This window comes from Biomphalaria glabrata, chromosome 2 (genome assembly GCF_947242115.1).
Source record: "Biomphalaria glabrata chromosome 2, xgBioGlab47.1, whole genome shotgun sequence".
NCBI lineage: Eukaryota > Metazoa > Mollusca > Gastropoda > Planorbidae > Biomphalaria > Biomphalaria glabrata.
Genome location: NC_074712.1, coordinates 18,151,283 through 18,176,015, shown reverse-complemented (window position 1 = coordinate 18,176,015; position 24,733 = coordinate 18,151,283). Strand labels below are relative to the sequence as shown.

Sequence of the window (24,733 nt, the reverse complement as noted above, 5' to 3'; positions counted from 1 at the left end):
TCATTGTAAGACACTAATTTACTGGCTGAAGAGTATGTTAAAATGTGACTCGTTTATTGAAATTTTAAAAAAGAAAAGGAGGGCAAGTTCTGGCTGGTGTAGCTGGTGGGTACTGCTAGTACTTAAAAGCTCAATGGACACAGGGCTGTAGTAAAACTATTAAAAAAATATTTGCAACCTTTACTGAGATTTGAATCCAAGAACTAGGTCACAAAAGTGTAAATATTTAAGTTTTTTTTTTAAAAGTTAAATCCTTTCACTAAAGGAGTTTAGCTACTAAATTTCTGTCTAAATTTATCATTAAAACATTAATATGTCATAAATTCCAATTTTTAACATACAAGTACTACAGCCAGCCTTTAATAAGTAAAGCTGAAATAATTTCTATGCCTAATTAATTAAACAATGATGTGCATTTCTAACAACAAAAATCATTAGAGAACTAACCCAGTTTAAGGAACACTTCTTCCAGTGTTGTCATGGAAACACCATAGCTTTTAATCCCAAGATTATTTGACTCTTGATCAAGATGAGCAAATAACTCTGCAAGGATTAATACAATGTCAATAACAGTTAAGTAACATTTTAACAAATTTAGAGTTAAGCTTATAAAAGCAAATATAAGGATATATTTGTAAACATACAAACAGACGAGAAAAGCCAATATAACTCTTTTTTTTTTTAAGAAATTAAGATATCATTCCCTCAACTAGCTTCTGAGCTATTCCTTTTAACAATGTAGGATTAAAAAACTAACTCTTTTATTTGGCAATGTGGTTGAATAAAGCCTGCTACAATGCTACATAACAACAGTTCAATATTTAAATTATAATTCCTAATAAGACTATATGACTAAGCTAGCAACCTCCACAGACATATATATTCCAGATGATGTAAATATGTCATGAGAAACCCCAAAGCAAGAGATTCACTGGGTGAAGAAGTGTTGTTCTCCAACTGGGATACTTCTAAATCTAATTGAAAAGGTAACTAGAGAAAGCTAAAATGTTCTCAAATAGAGGCTGACGGCAACAAGTAGAGTTCCAATTTTAATATTAGAAGAAACCAAGAGAATGAGGAAGCAGAAAGGCAACAGCTGATATTTGTCAGCACAAAAAACTTCTGATTTCAATAACACTTTTATTTTAGAGATACTAACACATGCATATTATCTATTACAATAGAATTTTTAAAAATTTAATTTAAAGAATAAAGCATACCTTTGAGTTTACAAAAAGTACCACAAAAACCTTATTGTGTTTATATCAGAAACTATACAATATAAGTTATCAATGAAGAAATAGTTTAAGTTTTCTGTTTGTTCATTTTTATTCCTTCAAAAAAAAAAAGAATAGACCAGGAAAACAGTCACTCTTTGCAATAAACTATTTAAAAGTATATGACATAACAATCCAGGTACTATTTGTTTAATGGCAATAGAGTATGGCGAGAGAGTGAGGTCGACGTGTTGCGTGAATCATCCTCACTTTAATCCAAATTCCAGCGCAAGTCACTTGTCATCCCCCCCCCAACACAACCAGCCCTCAGCCCCCTGGATGACAAAGTGCTCATCATCGAACCACGATGGACGAACTATATATATATATATATATATGTAATCCATCAAACCATTGCACAGTTTAAAATGTCAAATTTTAGTCTTTTAACAATAATAGCAAGAAAACTGTTCAATCCTAATAGAAGAAAATGAAAAAGTTGACTAATATGGGAGAATGAATAAACAATTGAAAATTTCTCTTTCATAAATATATGAAAAAAATAATAGAGACCAGTTCTTATCCAAACTTCTAGAGAAATGATGCATACTACAAGCTGTCCTGAAACAATCAACTGAATTTTTTTGCCTCTGAACATGACACAAACAGCATGAGTCAAAACACGTTCGGGAAAATGAAAATTGATACAGAGTGAAATATGCCCAAGTGAAGTGTCAGCAGAGAATGTCAAAAATGTCTCATTAAAGTGCATACTTTATTGAGAGGACTGAACAAGAATCTGGCCCCAAAACACTCCTATTAAAGAAAGTCTGTATGTAAAGCTGCCTGATCTGGAAACCACTACACAGTTCATCTCAGATATAGAACTAGTTATCTGAACCCTACAACCTCATCATGAGAATGCAGAAAAAGAAGATGTATTTTAAAGAAGTATTTTAAAATTCAGTTTAATTGTTCTTACCAGAAAATTTTGAGACATCTTTCAGAGGAATGGTGTAGGATACTTCTTTCCCATGAGACCTCTGTAGTATGACATCAGGAATTTTAGATTGTAAGAGGGAGGTCACTTCATTTACCTCACAGTCAGGGGTGACAACCATGCTGAAAATAGATGGATACATTTATACTTATACTTGGTGTGTGTGTGTGTGGAGGGGGGGGGGGAAAGCTTAAATCACAATTTCACTTTTAATCCAATCCAAAGTTTAAAAAATTAGAAAATGATAAAATTAATAACATGTATGTATATCTTTAATGATGCTAATAATGTCATCAAACCTGCCTTACCATACTAGTTTCCTAAAATATTTTTTTTTACTAAAAAGAATGTGTGAGAATTATCTCTATTTACCATGTTATATTATTCTACTTAGAATTTATAACAACATGATCCAGGGAATCTGAAATTGTGAAAACAAAATTATGCTAATATTACCCTAAAACTGACAAACTCCTTACGTCTTATGTCAAAGACCAAATCTGTTTGCGTTACATTCTACTAGCCTTATTTTACATCAAGAGCATACAATGAAGAAGTGATATGCAGCCAACTCAGATGTATTAGCACAACTTTAACAAAATTATGGTGTTGAATCTTATGCATATTCAAATCTTATGTACTCAACATTAAATGTATTTCTCTAACAGCCCAATTATAACACAGAACAAGGGTTCCTACTTACGTTAAATGATAGCCAATGCCAAACTTATTTTTCAAAAACAATGAGGAGCCACAACATCTTAATTTGCCTTTACTTATGAAAGCTTTTCTGTCTTGAGAAAACAACAGAAAACAAAAGCAAATCAATGTTCCATAAGTCTAAATGAAATGAAATTTTTCCCCATGAGAAGATGGAGGCAAACTAATGTGAAAAGTGCTTTATCATGTGACTTGCAACTTTAATAAAACAAAATTGAATCAAAATCTAGAATAACTTTGAATTTAATTTAAAATAAACAAACTTTTGGTTAATAGATTTGTTAAACAGAACTATGTTAAAAATATATTTAAAAAAATGCTAAGAGACATAACACTGTATATATTATTCACTTCTGGTTTGGTTTTCACCACAAGAAAATAATGAAAATATTTAAAATATATATATTCTCAACTTCAGTACAATGTCAAGGGACTTATTCACAACTGTTACAAGTATGCTTGCTACTAAAGAAACATTAACTAGGAATTTACCAGCAAGAATATCAGCTTCATCCATAAAATGAGTTGTTAGTAAGATAGCCCTTCCTTCTTTCTTTTTCTTCAACAATGACCACAGGTGTCTACGAGAGAATGGATCCATACCAGCTGTAGGCTCGTCTAGAAATATCAACTGTAGAACATAGAGAAATGTTAAGTTCAGAACAGATGTTTCTACTTATCTGCAAAGAAAATGGACAAAAGTTTCAACTGTAATTTAAGTTTATCTTGGAGCTCAAAATCCCATTAGGGCAGGAGAGGATGAGCTTAGCAGTCAACTTTTTTTTAAATGTCTGAAAATTATCCAATTAATCAGAGGCAGGAGTCAGAAAGCTTCACCTATCTAGGCAGTATCCTAGACCACCAAGGAGGAACAGATGTAGATGTCAGAACACACATTGGTAAAGCTCAAGCAGTCTTCCATCAGCTGAAGAACTAAAAATCCAGGGAAATAAGCAGCACCTCTAACATCACAATTGTTAAGCCAATACTACTTTATGGAACAGAGGGCTCCAGAACCAACATGAAAAAAAATAAAGGTATTCATTAGTACCTGCCTGAGGAAGATTCTTATGATCTTCTGGCCAGACAAAATTTTGAATGATGGTGAACAAAGTTGCTCAACAAATTGAAGTAGATATCCTTCAGAGACCTTAGGTCACACCCTTCGTAAACCTATATCTAACATTACACGGTAAGCCCTCACCTGGAAACCCCAAGGAAAGAGGAAGATGGGATGAACTAAGAATACTTGACGCCACAATTTGGAAACAGATGCCAAGCAGATAGGCAAGATATGGGGACAGTTGGAGAGACTTGCCCAGAACCGAGACATATGTAGGAAGCTGATTGGTTGCTTGTGACCCAGACGGATCCACAGGTAGGTAGCAATGAATACCTTTATTTTTGTCTTGGTGGTGATGGTGGTTCTCCACGTCTGTGTTCCATAAAGACAATTGTCTAAGCAGTGCATGTAAATAAAACTAAAGTTCAACTAATTTCTCCACTACAAAATACAAATGTATCGTCATTACTTTTGGGTCACCAATCAGTGCTATTGCAACAGAAAGTTTCCGTTTCTGTCCACCGCTCAGGTCTTTAGCAAAAGTTTCTGCTTGACTGGTCAGATCAACATCTTGCAGTACTGATTCTACCTAACAGAGAACATAAACATAGTCGCAAATAAGTTAAATATCATCATCTGTGACTAAGAAACATAAACAATATTTAAAACTTTAGTTAGAAACTAGATTTGCTACATCGACTGCATACATTTATACAGAATTCATTTTTAGAAAAAAATGGAATTGAATACACATGAGCTAAAATAATGTAACTAAAAAATATTGCAATTATTACTAACAATGTGGAATGTGTGGCTGAGTGATTTAACCTTGCTACTTGAAGGGATTTGAGTTCAAATCTTGATGTAGACTTGGAAATTTTAAAATCAAGACTTGACTCAAGCTGATTGTGTTTGCCTGAAACCTTGTTTCTCATGTCCAAGTGAGTGGACCAGAGTGCCCTCACCATGCTTTAGGAGCACAGAAGACATACTTTGCTAAATGCAAGAATAATAACACTGTAGAACAAGAAAACTGATTACAAACGTTAACTAACTTTCTTCTGGATCTTTTCTGGCCGCACACCTTTGATGTTTGCAAACATTTCTAAATGTTCAACACAAGACAAAGTATCATACAGTATGTTGTGCTGTGGACATATGCCACAATGGCTCCTGATTTCTTCCAAATCTGATGAGTCTGTGATATCCTAAAATAAAAAACAGCAAACAAGTCAGAGTGATTTCTTTAATAAAAGACAAACTTAGTTATATTAGCTTGTCAGGATTATGGCACATAATTTTATATATGTTTATTTTTGACAGGAAAATTAATGCCGGTGTGAAGAAACAAATCCCTTTAGTTATAAGATGCCTTTAATTGTGAAGCATTTAAACGTAACATATATACAAGGTAAACATTATATACAAAAAAACTCTACTAGATGACTTCCTTCTTCTTGTTTACAACACACTTGTCACTTCCTGCAAGTCCCTTAACTCCCAGGTACCCAACACTTGACTATGTGTCACGGTTGACCACACATAGTAACCGTGTCACACAGCCGGCAACAGTGACATAAATGAAAAGTAACAAAATACAAAACAGAAAAAAAAAAAAAGTCAAAATAAGACAGTTGATACTTGAGTGTTTTAGAAGAAACATCTATAGCTTTGTTTAGACAGTTTGGAATTACTGATAGTGATGACAGAAAACAATCCCAGTCTTCATCAGTTATTCAATGTATTCATCTTCAATGTTGACTCTTTCTTGTTCATCTGCTCGTTGTGAGGTTAACAAATACTAGTTGTAAGTTGACTATATAGTACTGAACACAATCTACCTCAGGGGAAGTAACACAACACACTTCACATCTCAACAGCATAAAAGAAAGTTTTTTTTCTTACATTCACTATTCATAGAACCTCGTCAATGAGAACTTCACTGCACTTCACTGGTTTGTTTAATTAGACCAAATACAGAGCTTTAGCAAGATTAGACGACACATTTTTAAAAATTAACTGGGTATTTTAAAAAAAAAATGTTTATAGTATAGAATGATGCCAAACTTTAAAAAAAAAAAAATACCAATAAATATATTTTCTGATGACTTTCATTTCTGACATTTTGGTTCATTTTGATTCAATTCTAAATTATGACTAATATGAATAAACTTAGATCAATCTAAAACAAGACAATATTTTTGAATGTTGATGTAAGTTACCCATAGATTACTTTTATTAGGGAGAAAAAACAATCATTTAGTTACCAGGTGTAATATTTTGGCAGTTCCTGAAGTAGGGGGAACAACTCCTGTCAACATGTTCATTAGAGTAGTTTTTCCTGCTCCATTATGTCCAAGTAGACATGTAATGTGACTTTCATAGATGTTCAAACAAAAGCCTACAAATAGTCATTGACAATCTTTCAATTTTTGTTTATTAAAAAAGAAATACTATAAATAAACTCTTTTTTTCCTTCCGTATAATGTAAACAGGGATTAAAGAAAAAGCCACCAACTATGATCTGATTATGTATAATAAGCTTTAGTGTTAATAGAGCCTGCACAGAACATTATGTTCTAATGGACCTCATTCACCAATCATAAACAAACAGCATTTAGCCACGTGGTGCTCTATCTCTTCTATATAATTTACGATCTAATGTTTAATTCATAATGGTTGTCACGTGACATTTTTTTTCGTTGTTTTATCAATAAGATCACATGACTAAATGTTGTTTGTTTACAATTGGTGAATGAGGTCCATTGAGGGGTGACTGAAAGAGGTTTTGAGGTTGCCTTTAGGACCTCTGTAACACATAATAAGAGGATTTGAACTTGAGTTCTTGATTGCAGAGCCATGATGTTTGTGCCACTCATCAAAACCTTGTGGTTTCAAGCCTTGACATTTTTATCTTTTAACTCCCAATTAAAAACTGTTCATAGCAATGCAGAAATAGATAAATAAAATATCTATGTATATAGCTGCAACACAGCCAAGCCATGCCAAAGAGTTTTAAAAAGACTAATAAAACTCTTAAGCTAAATAGTTGATTAAAAAACACAATAAGCAGTTTCAAATGTAACATACCATTAACAGCATTGAAAGTTTTATCATCTTGTTTAAAAGTCTTTGTCAAATGTGAAATTCTGAAAAAGTACATATTTGTTTAAGCATTTTTTGTTCTTAAATTAAATATTTTACATTACTCAAAATAAGAAACAAATATAAAAACTTTAGAAGCATTTCACCTTATAGCTACTTTGTCTTCTATTTCTCCAGGCACAGCTTCAACATCAGAAGTCTGAGAAAAACTCATCCGGGGAATTGTTAAGTGTGTCATTTCATCACTTTTTCTGGACTTACACCAATAGGAGTATTGCAAGAAATAATAAGGCTTGTAGCGTACACCATATTCACCTGAGACCAAAACAATATCATGATTTTAAAAAATTATAGGACACTAATTGAGAAAATATTGTAATAAACCTGTTGGTGGCACAGATGAGGGTGGTGGTGTGTGTAAGACAGCTGACGCAAAATGCGCCAGGCCACCCCTAAACAAGCAATCAACCGTGACAAGTTGCAATGGTCAACCACAACGACGGGAATGATCTATTGTGTGAATTGTGCTCAGAAGTGTCATGAGGGATGTGGTCATGTGATTAACCAGAGTGATGTTCCGTCCGGTTCTAGATAGCCAGTAGGGACCCTATATAAAAGCGAATGTGTCAGATTCAAGTTGCTTCAAGTTACCTAGCAAGTCCAGGTGAAGTCGGTCCAGAACAGAGAATCAAGTGCAAGTCTAGGAAGAGGTGGGGAGTTGATACAGCGTTACAGAGTTGATACATCAGAGTGTTAAGCTTTTGTACAGTCAGTGTTACTTTGTTGCCTATTGTGCAGTATTGGCTGTGATTCATTGAACATTAAAGTGTTACATTGTTTTGGAGCCCTGAGTTGTCAAGTTCTTTAAGTTGGGGGTGTCATGCAGTGCAGTTGCAGAGAGCCTGAATAGTGAGAAACATTACAGTATATAAAAAAAATCTTCATATTTAATCTTGTCTAAAAATCAAAAGTAACATACCTGGAATCACATGATCAAAATAAACTGTCAAGAGTGCATATAGTATAGTATCTACTACAAGCATTAGGATTGGTGCATAGAGGGGAAATTTGCCGTATGTCAAGGAACTATCAAAACCAAAACCGGTTCTCTGAACATCTAGAAAAATTCCCTGAAAAGAAAAAAATGTCATTCAAATATCATTCAAATATTTTTTTTTTATAACTTGATAAAAAACAAAACAACTTAAAAGCAGTTAGGTTTTATTCCAAATATTTTAATCCTGACTAGACTTATATATTTTCAGTCATTCTTTCAAAAATAAATGTTATACCTTCTGAGGCCCAGACCATTAAGTTTAAGTGTACAATTAGATTTAAACAAACAAATTAAGTTTAAGTGTACAATAAGATATAATAAAAGTTTGAATCTTAAGAAACAAATTTTCATTTGCAATGAATGTTACCTGATCTATGATAGTTGAAAATGCTATAGGAGAAAACAGGCACATCAACCACTGACCAGCTGCTGGGATGTTGGCATCATAGCTTCCCTCATCTCTGGTTTGGCTGACTGCAAGGTGGACACAGCTGATTAGAACCGTGGAAAACCCAGCCACGACTCCAGCCACTCTGGCCTTTTTGAAGAATGGTGTTATCATGAATGCAAAGGCAATGAAGGAGCAGCCATAAAGTAGGAAGGTCAAGAAAAGGAGAAACATGTTGCTCTGACTAAAAAATGTGGTAGCCACAATGATGATAATCATAAGTCCTGATGCCACAACCACCATGGCCAAATAAATGAGAGTCCATGACAGCCTGAAATAGAAACCAAAAGTTTTGAGAGTAAGACATCTAATGTTAATTATTACTGGTCAATGCCATGAACTGAATTACAATTACATTCTGTAGTTCAAATTGTAGACACGGTGGTTAAAATTACATATAAACATAGCTTGAAATGTAATCAAACCTTAAGCTTTTAGCCCTACTTAAATAGCGCAGTCCATATCAACCACACTTATATAGTGTAATCCATATCAGCCACACTTAGTGTAATCCATATAAGTCACACTTATATGGAGCAATCCATATCAGCCACACATATATAGTGTAATCCATATCAGCTGCACTTATATGGTGGAATCCATATCAACCACACTTATATAGTGTAATCCATATCAGCTGCACTTATTAAATGTAATCCATAACAGCCACAAAAAGTGGACTATTTCTATTTACTCTTGTATAATGTAACCAATGAGTTAAAATGGGAAAGCTTTATAATTTGAATTGTTGTTTTTTTCCACAAAATCTGTACTTAAAATCTAATTTATATGTTGGTGTTTTTTTTTTCCTTCCTTTTTTACAGGAACATCTGAACGATATATCTCTGTAATTTATTTTAGAATTCATATTTTACAAATGTATGTATATCTTGAGGTTGATACATGTACTGTAACATTTAAATAACAATTTAAAAAAAAAGTTTTGAAACATTACTTACCAAAATACAGAGCTTCTCAAACCCATCATGAGCATCCCTTCTTTGATCTTCTTTTCCTTCTCAGCCACTATGTTCACAGCCAAATAATTGGCTAAGACAGAGAAGGAGAAGACAAAGTATACAGATGAAAGAGTTTGGATGTAATTTGTATTAGGAGAGAACTCTGGTTTATCCATCAACTGCACCGTGATTGTTGGATTTGTTGTGTTCATTTTCAGCTCCTAAAAATGTAATTAATGAAGCCCATTTAAATCATTCAAAACTAAAGACGGTTACTGCACAATTAAGTCAAATTAGTTTTTGCTAGCATATGCAGCATCTGATGGGATGAAATTACTCTAGTAAGCATAATGGGAAAATTTTTTAAATGGTATATGCAGCACTGTTGAAAGAATATTATTTTAGCGTTCAATTCACTATATTGTGATAACTTAAGGGAGGCTACTCAACGATATAGAGGTTTATTTACATGGGGAAATTACAAATATGTAGAACAAGTAGAACAACGTCTGCCTTGAGCACAGCCTCTTCATAAGCTCTAGACTTGGGCGAACTTCGTTATCTTCTGACATAAACATCCTTTTGTTTAGTCTCTAACAGTGTGCAACTTATGCACTAGCTTGGATGCAGGTGTGCATGGCAGGGTTATAACATTGCCCCCTTCTTAGAGCTTTTTTTCCCCATAAATAAAAATCTGTATAGTGTTGAGTCACCTCCCTTAAGTTGTTTCAACGGTGTCAGCATTTAATTAAAATAATGACTCATTATCAAGTCATATAATGTATAACTTAGCCATCATGCACCATAAAAGGAAATTTCCACTTGATTAATTTTTAAGATATTGTCACAGTATTTTTTGTGTGGCTAATAATTAATAATTCAAGCATGAATTGAAAACTCTTACTTTCATTAGAACTTTATCTATTGCCAACTGTAAGGATGTAAATCCAGTGTGCATGTACGTGTTCACATCACAATTACCAAATGATCTCCCACTTTTATCAGAACGGCAGGTCCCTGACAAATGGACACAAAATTTAATGCAATTGTTGATGACAATGTTGTGCTTGTTTCAATCAAAGTGATTGTCTGGATATTAATGGATGAAAATAAATCTCAAAGTAAGTGATGAGGTCAAAATGTCTGCAATATATACATAAAGATAAGTGATGGCTACTGCCAACTGCTTCTAAAAAATAACAAGCCCTACTTAAAAAAAAATAAAAAAATATCAAGGCAAATTATGACATAATTAAAGAGCGTAGAAAAAAACTTTTTTTTAACTAATATTCAAATGATAGTTTAGTTGATACATAAAGTAAAGTAGTTTCAGACCTTGCAATCTATGGGGCGGATGATGTAAAGATCATCTGATTCTGTGGCCCACGGTTAACGAGGGTGTCAAGTGGACAACATCCCCATCCCAGTGGTGCTACAGCCTATGGAGGGCTCTGGCCTGCTTCAACACATCCTTTCATTCAGATCTCTCCTGGGCCTTTCGTCTCCACGCCCTAACCCCAAGCTGTTGCAGATCTGCATCCACATCATCAATCCATCGCATTTGGGGTCTGCCTTTGGGTTGCCTGCCTGTATATGATTTTCGCTCCTCTATTATCTGACATTCATTCAAGGTGACCTGCCCAACGTAGTCTGTTCTCTTTTATTTCGGTCACTGTTGGTGGGTCTTCATACAATTGATATAACTCATGGTTGGTGTGTGTCCTCCACCCTGTTTCATCCTGTATGTTAAGTGGCCAACACAACAATTAAACGCCTTTTCTTTTCCCAACTAATGTCAGGTACCCATTAGAACTGGGTGGACTCAGAGGCGCCCAAATGATCCCAAAATTAAAATCCCAGTCTTTGAACCTGGAACCCTTGGTTTAGAAGTCAAGCACTTTAACCAAGACCAACTGTTAAAGAAAGCCTGAACACTGACCAGCAAAATCACAACATGTAGGCAGTTTAGACCAATAGCTCGTTGCCACATTGCCACATCGTACAGACCTGTGGCAATGAGCTATTGGTCTAAACTGCCCACTGCATGTCAGTGTTGAGGTCTTCTATAAGGAATGGTCTCGCTTTAACACTCAGCCACCATGCCTCCTTTAACTAATAAACAGAGCACAAAATATAAATATTTTATCTGTATACAAAAATAAGAATAATGAAAAACTTTGCCCTGAAAAATATTTTTTGTAATTTTATTTTTCAACATGATTTGTAAAACACTGACAAGTAATAGCAACATTTGATGAAAAAGTGCAAAAAAGTTTTCTTGGACAAGTTTTCATTTATGTATCAGATAATGATCAGAAGTTCATCAATTGGAATTAGCAAAATAATGATAAAGCTAGAGGTGGTTGTTACTTCTCAGACCACACAATACTTATTTGTTCATTCAGTTTGAGCTGATCTTACTTGACTTCTTAATCTTTATAACTCATATAACATTCTATGATTGTATTCTTTAATATTGTGACTCCCAAAACAATCCTTTTTTTTTTATTTTAACACCTGTAACATAGTTTTGTTAAAGTTAAAAAGACAGTGACATCTATGATAAACCTTGGTTATAGTTAAAGACATTAAGATACTTATAACATACCTTGGTTATAGTTAAAAACTCCTTTAGTGCCAGGTACAAAATTATAGTTCATTCTAATGGCATAAGAGTTTGGATTTTGTTCATAGTCGAATATGATACCAGCAGCCACTCTGCTGGTGTTTGATTTATATTTAGCTTCAGCTGCCTCTGACGATGAGAACATTTCGTAGGAAATTGGTAGCTTGAGTTCTGCTACAATAGCATCCATTCTATTTTTAACCTGAAATAAGAAAACAGTACAAGTTTATAGGTGTTTAAAGATGCTTACAAGCCAATCAGCATTGATGAATACCAGACATTTGCCTGGAAGAGTAAAGGCTGTTAACCATTGTGATGATGTTATTACATCAAACACAGCAACTTTTAAGTTGTTTGAAAGTTCCAATTTACCTGCTCAACTTCATAATAAAGTAATGAATGGATTTTTTTTCTCTGGCTCTCTTGAACATTGTAAGTATTGAACTTAGGCAGTCTTATGAAATTCAATATTACTGTTAATTTTATTATAACAAAGTTTGACTGTATCTTCCAAGATTTGAACCTGTGACTTTTATGGTATAGCAGCCAGCCTTTTTATTTTTTTAATCTAATTTTTGAATGAATTAGAAATAAACTTTTAGGACATCTTAAATTAAAAGTAACACCCCATTTTGTATGCTGGCCATATTAAAAAATTCCATTAAATAGTTGTCCTTTGAGATGACAAAGTGAAAGGCTTTCTTCTACAGTTCCGAAATGAATGTCTCATCAAGCTCTCTCATTAGTGAAAACTCATCTGATCACAGCAAAATCTACTTAACTCTTTCTCTCCGTAATTATTTCCATATTCCGGTGGAATTATTCATTTTGTTCATTTGTGTTTCCCTACCCTGTTATGATTTAACGTCAATAGTTTTTTTGTATCTAATCAGGAAATTTTATATTAGGTATATAATTATAGAACAATGCATGCACTTTTTTCACAAATTAAAGTTAATAAAACCAAAAATTAATGTAATGGGGTCAAATCAACGTTGGTATTGTCAGTTAGGAGAGAAAGAAGGAATAAAGCCTCCTCTAACTCCTTCAACACAACTATCAAATAATTTATTAGACATATTTTTTTAAGGGGCCCATATTGTGAAACATTCAGCTTTCGGAGGTAAGGCCAAAGGCCAAGTACCCTGAGGAGACCCTCTCAAATTGATTCTTTATACCACATCTTCAGTGCAGCCCATGGAGGAACAGTGCATGGATTATACTTTGATCCCTGATAGTGCAATGAACTCTGTTCACTTTGGCACAACAATGGGGGATTCTGTTTTTTCCTTTCCCTATTAGTCTTCTATAACAAACATTTTCACCCAGGCATCACGTTGAGGCTAAGAAGTGTTGGCCGGGTTAAGATCTTACCTGAGTTGTATTTGGCGACACATAGACTACACGGCCTATTAAACTGTAACTAAGAAAACTACTCATGTTGTTGGCTGGAAAGCTCATTGCTGGCTGTTTCTCTGGTTTGGTGGTTATTTTTATGACAGCAAGTATAGCCACAAAATAGATAGGAAAGAAAAGTTCCTGCAAATAAAAATGTTCAGTTAGATTTAATGTCTACACAATGTAGAAACATATGGTCAAAGGTTAAGGAAAACAAAAAGTTTCCCATCTCTACACATATCATCAATATGACCCATTTTAAAGAAACCCAAGCATGAGAGAGACTTGACCTCAACAAATGTAATGAAAAACTGAAACAAGTTTGGAGACTATTATCTAATAGGCTGCTGTGGTATCTATTTATAGTTTTTACTTTGAAATCAATGGTAGTACATTACCACCAAATGAATGAACAATGACAATGATAGCAATACAGGAACGTTACATTAATCTTTACACATCTCTTTACATCCCATCTCTACACATATCATCAATATGACCCATTTTAAAGAAACCCAAGCATGAGAGAGACTTGACCTCAACAAATGTAATGAAAAACTGAAACAAGTTTGGAGACTATTATCTAATAGGCTGCTGTGGTATCTATTTATAGTTTTTACTTTGAAATCAATGGTAGTACATTACCACCAAATGAATGAACAATGACAATGATAGCAATACAGGAACGTTACATTAATCTTTACACATCTCTTTACATCCCATCTCTACACATATCATCAATATGACCCATTTTAAAGAAACCCAAGCATGAGAGAGACTTGACCTCAACAAATGTAATGAAAAACTGAAACAAGTTTGGAGACTATTATCTAATAGGCTGCTGTGGTATCTATTTATAGTTTTTACTTTGAAATCAATGGTAGTACATTACCACCAAATGAATGAACAATGACAATGATAGCAATACAGGAACGTTACATTAATCTTTACACATCTCTTTACATCCCATCTCTACACATATCATCAATATGACCCATTTTAAAGAAACCCAAGCATGAGAGAGACTTGACCTCAACAAATGTAATGAAAAACTGAAACAAGTTTGGAGACTATTATCTAATAGGCTGCTGTGGTATCTATTTATAGTTTTTACTTTGAAATCAATGGTAGTACATTACCACCAAATGAATGAACAATGACAATGATAGCAATACAGGAACGTTACATTAATCTTTACACATCTCTTTACATCCCATCTCTACACATATCATCAATATGACCCATTTTAAAGAAACCCAAGCATGAGAGAGACTTGACCTCAACAAATGTAATGAAAAACTGAAACAAGTTTGGAGACTATTATCTAATAGGCTGCTGTGGTATCTATTTATAGTTTTTACTTTGAAATCAATGGTAGTACATTACCACCAAATGAATGAACAATGACAATGATAGCAATACAGGAACGTTACATTAATCTTTACACATCTCTTTACATCCCATCTCTACACATATCATCAATATGACCCATTTTAAAGAAACCCAAGCATGAGAGAGACTTGACCTCAACAAATGTAATGAAAAACTGAAACAAGTTTGGAGACTATTATCTAATAGGCTGCTGTGGTATCTATTTATAGTTTTTACTTTGAAATCAATGGTAGTACATTACCACCAAATGAATGAACAATGACAATGATAGCAATACAGGAACGTTACATTAATCTTTACACAAAGCAACAGAAAAAAGAATACTATTTAAAACCAAAGCTTATCTAGGGGGAAATAACCACTAATTACTACCATTTATCTTAAAAGTACAGGCCTTAGCTCCCTTTCTGATATATAAAACAAAATTAATGAATTAATACTAATTGATTAATTTTTGGGTCGATTGTTTTCGACTATAAATAATTAAGCAAAATTTCAACTAGATCCAACAATGGGAAGTGGGAGAAAAAACATGCCAAAACATAATATGGGGACTAAATCCATATATATATATATATATATATATATATATATATATATATATATATATATATATATATATATATATATATATATATATATATATATATATATATATATATATATATATATATATATATATATATATACACACATCTCTCATTAAGTAGCATTTATTCCCCTTATTTCAAAATTTGAAAAAATAATTAATCATAAACAATTAATTAACTAATTGTTTTATTTTTTTGATTGATTTACATGTTGTTAGGTTTAATGAATAATTGTGCAAAGTTTTAAATTGATCTGAGAATGAGAAATGTTAGAAAAAACATGTGCAAACTTTTACCTGACAGACAGAAAAAAATTTAAGGTAAATTGCTTTTGAAACTTACAGAAGAATACAATAAGAGATGATTTTATTAGAACATATATATACATTTTATAGGCTTTCTTAAGATGTTACCTGAAACAACTGGGGCCTATTTCTTTTTTTCAGCAGTATGTTACGCCAGAGCAGAGCTTTCAGCTGTTGCCAAAAGGAAGCCATTTTTGCTTTATTTAGAGGGTGAATTTTAACTTGCCTGTTCTCCAGCCTGAAGAAGAGGAAATAGAGACTTTTCAATTAACAAAAACTTTTATCAATCATCTTCAATGTTGCTCCAGCCTGAAGAAGAGGAAATAGAGACTTTTCAATTAACAAAAACTTTTATCAATCATCTTCTATGTTGTACTTAGTAGAATTTTTTTAGAAAAAAAAGATTACGTTCTGAAGTCAAGAGCTAAATTGTTAAATCAGAAGAATGCCTTTTAAAGAGTTTTTCCAATCTTTTCATTTTTCTGAGACACTCTGTATGTACTCAAATTTAAAACTTATTTCTTCCCCAAATAGATACATTAAAATATTTGCTTAAACATTATTAAATTTTCCAAACTGAAGTAGATACGTCAGTTCAATATTCTAAAAAAAAAAAAAATCAAATGAAAAAAACAAAAAGAAAAATTGTATTCTTTAATTCTGCATTAACTTTAGCTTTGATTATCTTTCATGCTTAATTTAGATCTTACTAGTACAAATCTAGAGATATAAATTCACTAGATAAATATACAGATGTCTATATGTAGGAGAAATAGTTTGGCCACTTCAAGATGAATCAGTTCTATAATAAAATTATGATGTTCACAAATTAGTCTAATACTATAGAACTAGATAGTTCAAATTTACTCACTTCATACACATGGATTGACACGGAATCTATATTTATAATGTATATTTATATCATATGCCACAGTATTTTAGAGTAAATGGGCAGTATCTAATCTAGTTCCAGATTATTGTGACATAGATCTTGTTCTAGATCAATAAACTATAAATTGGGTATAGACATAGTATTTCTAAAGGCCTAAAGTTTCACCCGTACTGATCTAGTTATTATATCTATACGAGTATTAATTCTACCTATCTACAATATAGATTTATAGATATCTAGTCTCTAGATAAAGATAGAGTCTATAATCAATGTATCTAATTAATGCAGTCTATAAAATGTAGATTTCGATCTAGATTAATAGATCTATATTAGTATATATTATTACTGAATCAAGACTCTAGATCTAGAATATTATAATGAATCTCACTATCCAGGCTCTCTGCAAACTGCACCACACCATACAATAAATTACAAAAACTTGACAACTCAGGGCTCCAAAGTAACTTTTCTTGAAACTTCTCAAGTCATCACTGTGGACCATTGCTACTCGTCATAGTCTACCGCTGGCCTGGGGGCGATTTGTGCCAGCTGATTACACTTACACACACACTACTACCCCTATCCGCACCATCACCAAAGTTAAGACTAAGACTAAGACTGCTTTATTGATCCATATGGAAATTTGTTTTGATTACAAGGACTCTTTTCTCATATAATAATAAAGACAACACAACAGAAAAATACACATAAATACAACAGTAAGTAAACAGTAAGTAATAGTAGATCTATATTATCTTATATAATAGATAATGAGATATCTCAGATAATCTTAGATGATATCAGTACAATCAAAATGCTACTACTTTACTACTAGATATCTAATCTATTATATAATCTAATACTAGATCTAGATCTACTATTCTACTCATCACTCATCTAAAAACTAGATCTAGACTATACTATGAATTGAATGACCTATAAATTTTTACTACAACTACAGACAGTGTACAGTTGTACAGTTACACTAGTTACAGTATGACGAGTATATATACTATAATAATATACTATATAAACAATATTCTAGATCTATAATATAGTAATGTTACATGTAGGCTACCATTTATACTTAGTTATACTACCAACAATACCATGAGACTGATGAGTAACCTAGTTTAGTAGTTACACTAAGTGTGACTAAGTTCACTAACGGTGTCACTACTTAGACTACTACTACTCTAGTCTAAGTCTAAGTAGTAACTAACGTCCAACTTGAGTAACAAGAAACAACTATGAATTAACTTATTAATTATTAACTACAGTGCAGTAATTGGTAAATAATACTTTAAAAGTAACTTTTTAAATAGGTTAATACTAATAGATCTAGTAATAGTCTAAATAGATCTATTATATAATGGTAATCAGATTTAGATTATCATTATGTTTTTGTTGACATTTCACAATTTTAAATTTGCTGCTTCCCGTTCCATATTTTTAATGTATGCCTATCTCACCTCTAAATCTCTAATGATGATGGAACACATAGAACTAGATCTAGACTCTAGGTCTTACTACTAGATCTAGAATGAGGATGAGAATATAGATAAATAAATAATAATTCAAAAAAAAGGTTCTGAAATCTACTATTAAGATCTGACTTACAATAATTAAAATGAAAACTTTGTCTCAGTCAGAATCAGTTGGGTGTGCGGGCCGCATTGGATGACACCCAGCTCAGTGGTCACTAATTCGAACCATATAAGATCTAGATTTAGTTTAGATCTAATTTTTATAGCTTTAAAACCGAGTAGGAAGGGGTGATACCCGAATGAACAGCAGCTTAAAGTTAAAAAAGGCAATTGCTTATCGCACGGCGAAATCATCAAGATTCGCCGAGATGAAAGATGACAAAATTCGATCAAATAAAGTGTAGGCCTAATCCTTTTCCGATGAGCTAAAATACCAATAGGCCTAGGGCTTCAATCAAACGTCATCTCAATTACAATTTGATGGTGAATAAAGCTTGGTGAAAGTTTCTCTGGAATATTCTTAAGCTAAGATGTCTAAAAGTGCTAATAAAATGAGTCGAATTAAAAAAAAAAGAAAAAAAAAGTAACAACTTGCTGAAATCAAAGCAGGGAGATTTTAAAATATCACAATGCAATTAGTGTGAAACACAGAACTGGCTTTGGAGAGGGGGGGGGGGGACGAAGAAGCGATAGGAGCTCCTGGTTAACATAGAACAAGCGTATAGAACAACTTATACATGTATGTAAATAATATTGTATTTGTTTTGTTTTTTTAAAAGTAGCCTACCTTATCGTTTAGGATAAAGTCCCACATTCCCTGAACTCCCCCCTCCCTCCCACAACGCCGAGTTCTGTGCTTGGCATAACGTGAGTAGCCTACTTACATCACTAAAAAACAGGATTGGTAATAGTCGCTGTAGTGTTTACTTCTTCTGACTTGAGAGGTTTTAAAGAAGCAGGCTCATTCTAAGGTGAAGGTCACGAACTGAAAGATACAGCAATCCATATGCTTTATACTAGCTACAGAGGCGTCGCTAGAGTTGGTGTTTGTTACCCAATAACATAAAATTATCATGTCACCAGCCATCCTCAAGTTATTCCTTCCCAATATATATATATATATATATATATATATATATATATATAGGCCTATATATATATATATATATATATATATATATATATATATATATATATATATATATATTGTTACGAATCTCACTATCCAGGCTCTCTGCAAACTGCACCATACACCACCAACTTAAAGAACTTGACAACTCAGGGCTCCAAAGTAACGTAACACTTTAATGTCAATAAATAACAGCCAATACTGTACAATTGGCAACACGTACACTGTACAAATATCTCTCCGATAACACCGTTCCGCAGTATCAACTCTTGCACTGGCCTCTCCGTCTCGTTCCGGGCTTGCACTGGGTTCAACAGTTCAGGACTGACTTCACACACTAGGCTCGTTGTGTCGGACTCGATCGCAGACCAAGATCAAGACGCCAGTCGTCTCAACTGTACTCCGCACTGAACCGTCGTAATGCTCCGTACAGAACCACACCGCTGAACTGTGCTGTAGTCGACCGGACTGTAGTGAACCGGGCTCTGAACCCCTACCGTGAACCTTGCTGTAATGAGCCCCTTTTCTCGACCGTCTTGACTGCGACACCTCCGCTCTTATATAGGGTCCCTACTGGCCTTCTCGAACCGGACAGAACGCCGCTCGACGTTTCCAGGTGATCAGATGACTACAACTCTCGTGACGCTCCTGAGCTCTGTTCACGACGTCGATCCTTCCCGAACCGCCGTCGATCCTTCCCGAACCGCCGTGTTGACACTCGTCTCGGCTGACCGTTGTAACTCGTCACGGTTGACCGCTCGTCTAGCGCTGGCCTGGGGCGATTTGCGTCGGCTGACTACACTCACACCACTACCCCCATCTGTGCCACCACCAGGTTTATAACACTGCCCCCTCCTTAGATCTGTCCGTCCCGGACAGAATCAACATCATGAGATTGGCTGTAAAGTTTCATCGCTGCAGGCGGGGGTCGATCAGTGGCAGTTGGCTTGCCTCTTGAGCTTGATGGAGCCATCCATGTTGCAGTCAGCAATGGTCGCTTCCTTCTTCTCCTCCAATTGGCCTTCACCTGGTTGCATGGACGTCGTGCTTTCATCGCCATCCACGTTGAATTCAGAAAACGTTTTCTTCTTCTCCTCCAGTTAGCCTTCATCTGGTTGCATCGATGTCGTTGTCGCATCGTCATCCACGTTGCACTCAACAAAAGTAGCCTTCTTCTTCTTCTCCGCCAGTTGGTCTTCATGTGGCTGCAGTTATTTCTTGGGAGAATCACCATGCACGTTGGACTACGCAAACGCCGCCTTCTTCTTTTCCTCCAGTTGATCGTCGTCTTGTTGCAGTGACGTTGTGGTTGCATCGCTCTTTTGTCGGTCGGTACCGAGGACAGCCACTTGACACATGGAGAGGTATAGGATAAAAGGGCAGGGGATACCAAGATCGTTGGCAAAAGAGGTGGCTTCATAGGGCTTTGCGAAGAAGGACTGGGATGGGCTTCAAATCCACAGGGCGGGGAATTGTGGGACAGGTCATAATCTTCAGCCTTGTCTGGAGGGCATGCTCGTGGGGCAGGTTGGTAACACTCCTCGTGCAAAGGTCCCTCGTCTTCGGCTTCAGGCTCCATTCGGCTTTCTTCACCACCATCAGGACCTCTTTCTCTCGTCTCAGTATCGGGCCAATCGCTTGTTGGTTTCAGACCCTGTCGATGACTTTCGTCTTTCAAATGTCAATCAACGTCAACGTCAGACTGCCTTGGATTCTCTTTACCACCTTCAGGACTTTCCTCTCCAGTCTTGGCAGCTGAACCAACGTCTGTTAGGTTCGGACCTGGCTGGTATCTCTCGACTTGCATATGTCTCTCAACAGCTTCGTCAGGTTTCAATGGGTCCTCGTGATCACCAACAAGGCTCCTCTCTCTGGTTTTAGCATCTGAACGAACGTCTGAGTTGATGATTCTCTCCTCCACAGCAGGTATGCGTTGGTTCATAGCGGCTATCTTGGTGTTCATGGCATCTATCTTGGAATTGATCTGTTCCAGCAAGTTAGGTTCGACTTCAAAAAGATATGTGTCCGGATCTTCTTTTTCTTCCAAAATGTCATCTCGGAGGCGTGCTTGTAAGGTTTCTTTATTTCCGCTCGTTTTCAGATTTCGATCACGGAGTTCTTGCTTCAGTTCTCTGAATTCAAGTTCGTACAGCAGTTTCAGACGAGCCATAGTAGATCCGATCCAATCCGATTCCGATCCGATCCAATCCGATTCCGATCCGATCCCACTTCTGACACCAGTGTTACGAATCTCACTATCCAGGCTCTCTGTAAACTGCACCATACACCACCAACTTAAAGAACTTGACAACTCAGGGCTTCAAAGTAACGTAACACTTTAATGTCAATAAATAACAGCCAATACTGTACAATTGGCAACACGTACACTGTACAAATATCTCTCCGATAACACCGTTCCGCAGTATCAACTCTTGCACTGGCCTCTCCGTCTCGTTCCGGGCTTGCACTGGGTTCAACAGTTCAGGACTGACTTCACACACTAGGCTCGTTGTGTCGGACTCGATCGCAGACCAAGATCAAGACGCCAGTCGTCTCAACTGTACTTGACAGTACTCCGCACTGAACCGTCGTAATGCTCCGTACAGAACCACACCGCTGAACTGTGCTGTAGTCGACCGGACTGTAGTGAACCGGGCTCTGAACCCCTACTGTGAACCTTGCTGTAATGAGCCCCTTTTCTCGACCGTCTTGACTGCGACACCTCCGCTCTTATATAGGGTCCCTACTGGCCTTCTCGAACCGGACAGAACGCCGCTCGACGTTTCCAGGTGATCAGATGACTACAACTCTCGTGACGCTCCTGAGCTCTGTTCACGACGTCGATCCTTCCCGAACCGCCGTCGATCCTTCCCGAACCGCCGTGTTGACACTCGTCTCGGCTGACCGTTGTAACTCGTCACGGTTGACCGCTCGTCTAGCGCTGGCCTGGGGCGATTTGCGTCGGCTGACTACACTCACACCACTACCCCCATCTGTGCCACCACCAGGTTTATAACAATATATATATTATATATATATAGGCATTGTCTTCGATATCGAAGATTAAAGATGAGTGCAGTATTTCGCTAGATTTTTAAAAAAATCCAGATATAGCGTAATGTTTTGTAGATAATTTTACAATGCTTCCGAAATTCATTCTCTTGGCGTCGACAACGCACTTTTCTCATAGTAAGAGCATATGTACAAAAAAGGTTAAATTAAAAATGGGTAGGACCGACCAATACGCATCTCAAATTTAGTCTTATAAAGAAAGATGCAGCATTGGCCAATAATAACATTCGATGGACATTCAAACTACACATATTGCACGCAGGTCAGTATTGGACATGATAGTCGTACCATCATCTACGTGTGAAATTAAAGTTCATGTCTTGCACCTTTTTTTTGTCACGCAAAAGTCGACTACGTAAAGCTGCACCACAGTCGGGATAAATTAGACCGTTCTGATATAAGATAGGATGGCTGCCTGGTCGTGCGGTTTGTGCGCTGGACTGTCGTTCGGATTTTTCGATGGTCGAGGGTTCAAATCCTGCCCGCTCCCATCCCCCGTCGTCCTGCGGGAGGTTTGGTCTAGGAAGTAAACTATCTTCAACTCTGAAGGAACATCCGAAACATTTTACAAACAAACAAAACAAGATAGTCCAGAAGAATCTTCTTCCAAAAGTTTGAAGTCAATATTGCTATATAGCCTACGCTACGTCTCTCATGAAAACGATATATGGATCTAGATTTTAAAAGGTTCTTTTTAAAAAGATACAAAAAGAGACTAACTTAAAAAAAAAGATTTTTGAATGTTTGGTAGTAATGTCATTTTACTTGGTTAATATTCAAACATGGATTTGTAACTTAAAGATTTTTTTGTCCCATATAAAGTAAATTAACCGGCCCTCGCCGGTCAACGATCAGATTATACCCAGGAATGCAGAAATGAAATTGAACAATGATCTTCAGAAACTCATATCAAAAGTTTCTTTTCACCGTCTTTGTTCATACAAATGTTCATAACAAGTCAGGTTTAAAAACAAATACAGACTCCAAAAAAAAAAAAAGCACTTTTTGTTTCTTGTGAGTTTGTGTGAGTGTGTGTGCTTAAACCAGAAGATTTGAATTATTGAATTTTATACATTGATACAATGATATTACAGTAAACATCAAAGTGAAAGTCGGACTTTTTCAGATTTTATATCCCGCAAAAGGAGGACATGCCCTCCTTTTGCCGGACGCCTGGTAACTCCAATCAATAGATCACAGGAAGCATGCTCACCAGTTCTAGATAGTACTTTCACTTTTAAGAAACTACTCCCGCTCACTAAACATTTCTCATGAAAAAGAATTCACACTACTACTTAAAACACCTAAATGTAAACATTATAAGACTTCTATTGTATTTTTAACTCCAGATATACTCTTATACCTAAACATTACGCGACGCATTCTAAATATAGTCTCAAGAAATATCCCCATACGACCGTCCGTTGTGTAATCAGTCTTAAGACACATCTCCCACACACATGACGATGACTATGTAGACACAGTCACACAAGCGAGCAAACACACGTGAACATTAGCCTACAAAGAAACCTAATCATTCACATTTAATCTTAAACATTATAAGGTGAAGGCCTTGGCGTTCTATATTTGTCTATAAGTCTCATCTGAAAGTGACAAAGAATTTACAAATAATTTTTTTCTTGTTTTCGCGGTTGATATACTAATAATCTAATAATATACTAAAATTCTTTAGTCAAGGATAACCACGTCTACTAATATCTAGAGCCTGATATCTCTAGTCTAAAATGTAAGAACAATAATGTAATACATCTCGGAGTTTCACGAAAAGAGATCGCTTTGCACGAGACAGCCAGTTGAATGTTTTCATATCTCAACCAAGATATGGCTAAACTTTGGTCCAAGAGAGAGAGAGAGAAAGAGAGAGAGAGAGAGAGAGGCAAAATAAACAAAGGACACAAATGATATTTAAAAGATAACAGCACATTTAGTAACTACATATTTGTTCTGCCGTGAGATAAGCCCATACCTGCGGTACTCACAGATTATGTGGGGTAATCAGTTGAGGGTATTTGGAAACCTTTGGTAATTGGTAACAGCAATAATGATGTTGGACTCCTAAGCTTTAAGAAGAGTGCAGTATTTCATTTGTTTGATGTCAATCTGGGCCCTGGCGTTTCAATATTACACCACAAACTTGACCTTCTTTTTATTCAGCGATAACGCGTCAAAAGAAAAAAAAAAGATTAAATTTTTGGGTAACAAGTTAAGGGAAGATACCATTCACTAAAGTAAACTAAAACAACACTCTAGTT

At 35.3% G+C, this 24,733-nt stretch overlaps 1 protein-coding gene across 7 annotated transcripts in view; it reads right to left on the bottom strand.

The window, feature by feature from the left end:
- Positions 1–24,155, bottom strand: part of LOC106056249 (cholesterol transporter ABCA5-like) — a 41,111-nt gene extending 16,956 nt beyond the window's left edge. The window contains exons 1-18 of one of the 7 annotated variants that reach the window (XM_056019526.1): positions 23,674–24,155; positions 19,144–19,244; positions 15,989–16,118; positions 13,570–13,734; positions 12,178–12,397; positions 10,474–10,586; positions 9,570–9,790; positions 8,530–8,881; positions 8,085–8,235; positions 7,252–7,420; positions 7,091–7,149; positions 6,268–6,401; positions 5,056–5,208; positions 4,470–4,589; positions 3,430–3,568; positions 2,921–3,011; positions 2,200–2,339; positions 448–543 (exon numbers count right to left, since the gene is read on the bottom strand). In XM_056019526.1, the coding sequence (XP_055875501.1) occupies positions 448–543; positions 2,200–2,339; positions 2,921–3,011; positions 3,430–3,568; positions 4,470–4,589; positions 5,056–5,208; positions 6,268–6,401; positions 7,091–7,149; positions 7,252–7,420; positions 8,085–8,235; positions 8,530–8,881; positions 9,570–9,790; positions 10,474–10,586; positions 12,178–12,397; positions 13,570–13,734; positions 15,989–16,118; positions 19,144–19,145 (2,455 nt within the window). In that variant the 5' untranslated portion in view covers positions 19,146–19,244; positions 23,674–24,155. Of the gene's footprint in view, positions 1–447; positions 544–2,199; positions 2,340–2,920; positions 3,012–3,429; positions 3,569–4,469; positions 4,590–5,055; positions 5,209–6,267; positions 6,402–7,090; positions 7,150–7,251; positions 7,421–8,084; positions 8,236–8,529; positions 8,882–9,569; positions 9,791–10,473; positions 10,587–12,177; positions 12,398–13,569; positions 13,735–15,988; positions 16,119–16,751; positions 16,778–17,160; positions 17,538–17,881; positions 18,012–19,046; positions 19,066–19,143; positions 19,245–23,673 lie in introns of those variants that run through there. The other 6 variants (XM_056019527.1, XM_056019528.1, XM_056019531.1 and 3 more) reach the window with 6 other exon arrangements.
- Between the last annotated feature and the right edge of the window lie 578 nt (positions 24,156–24,733).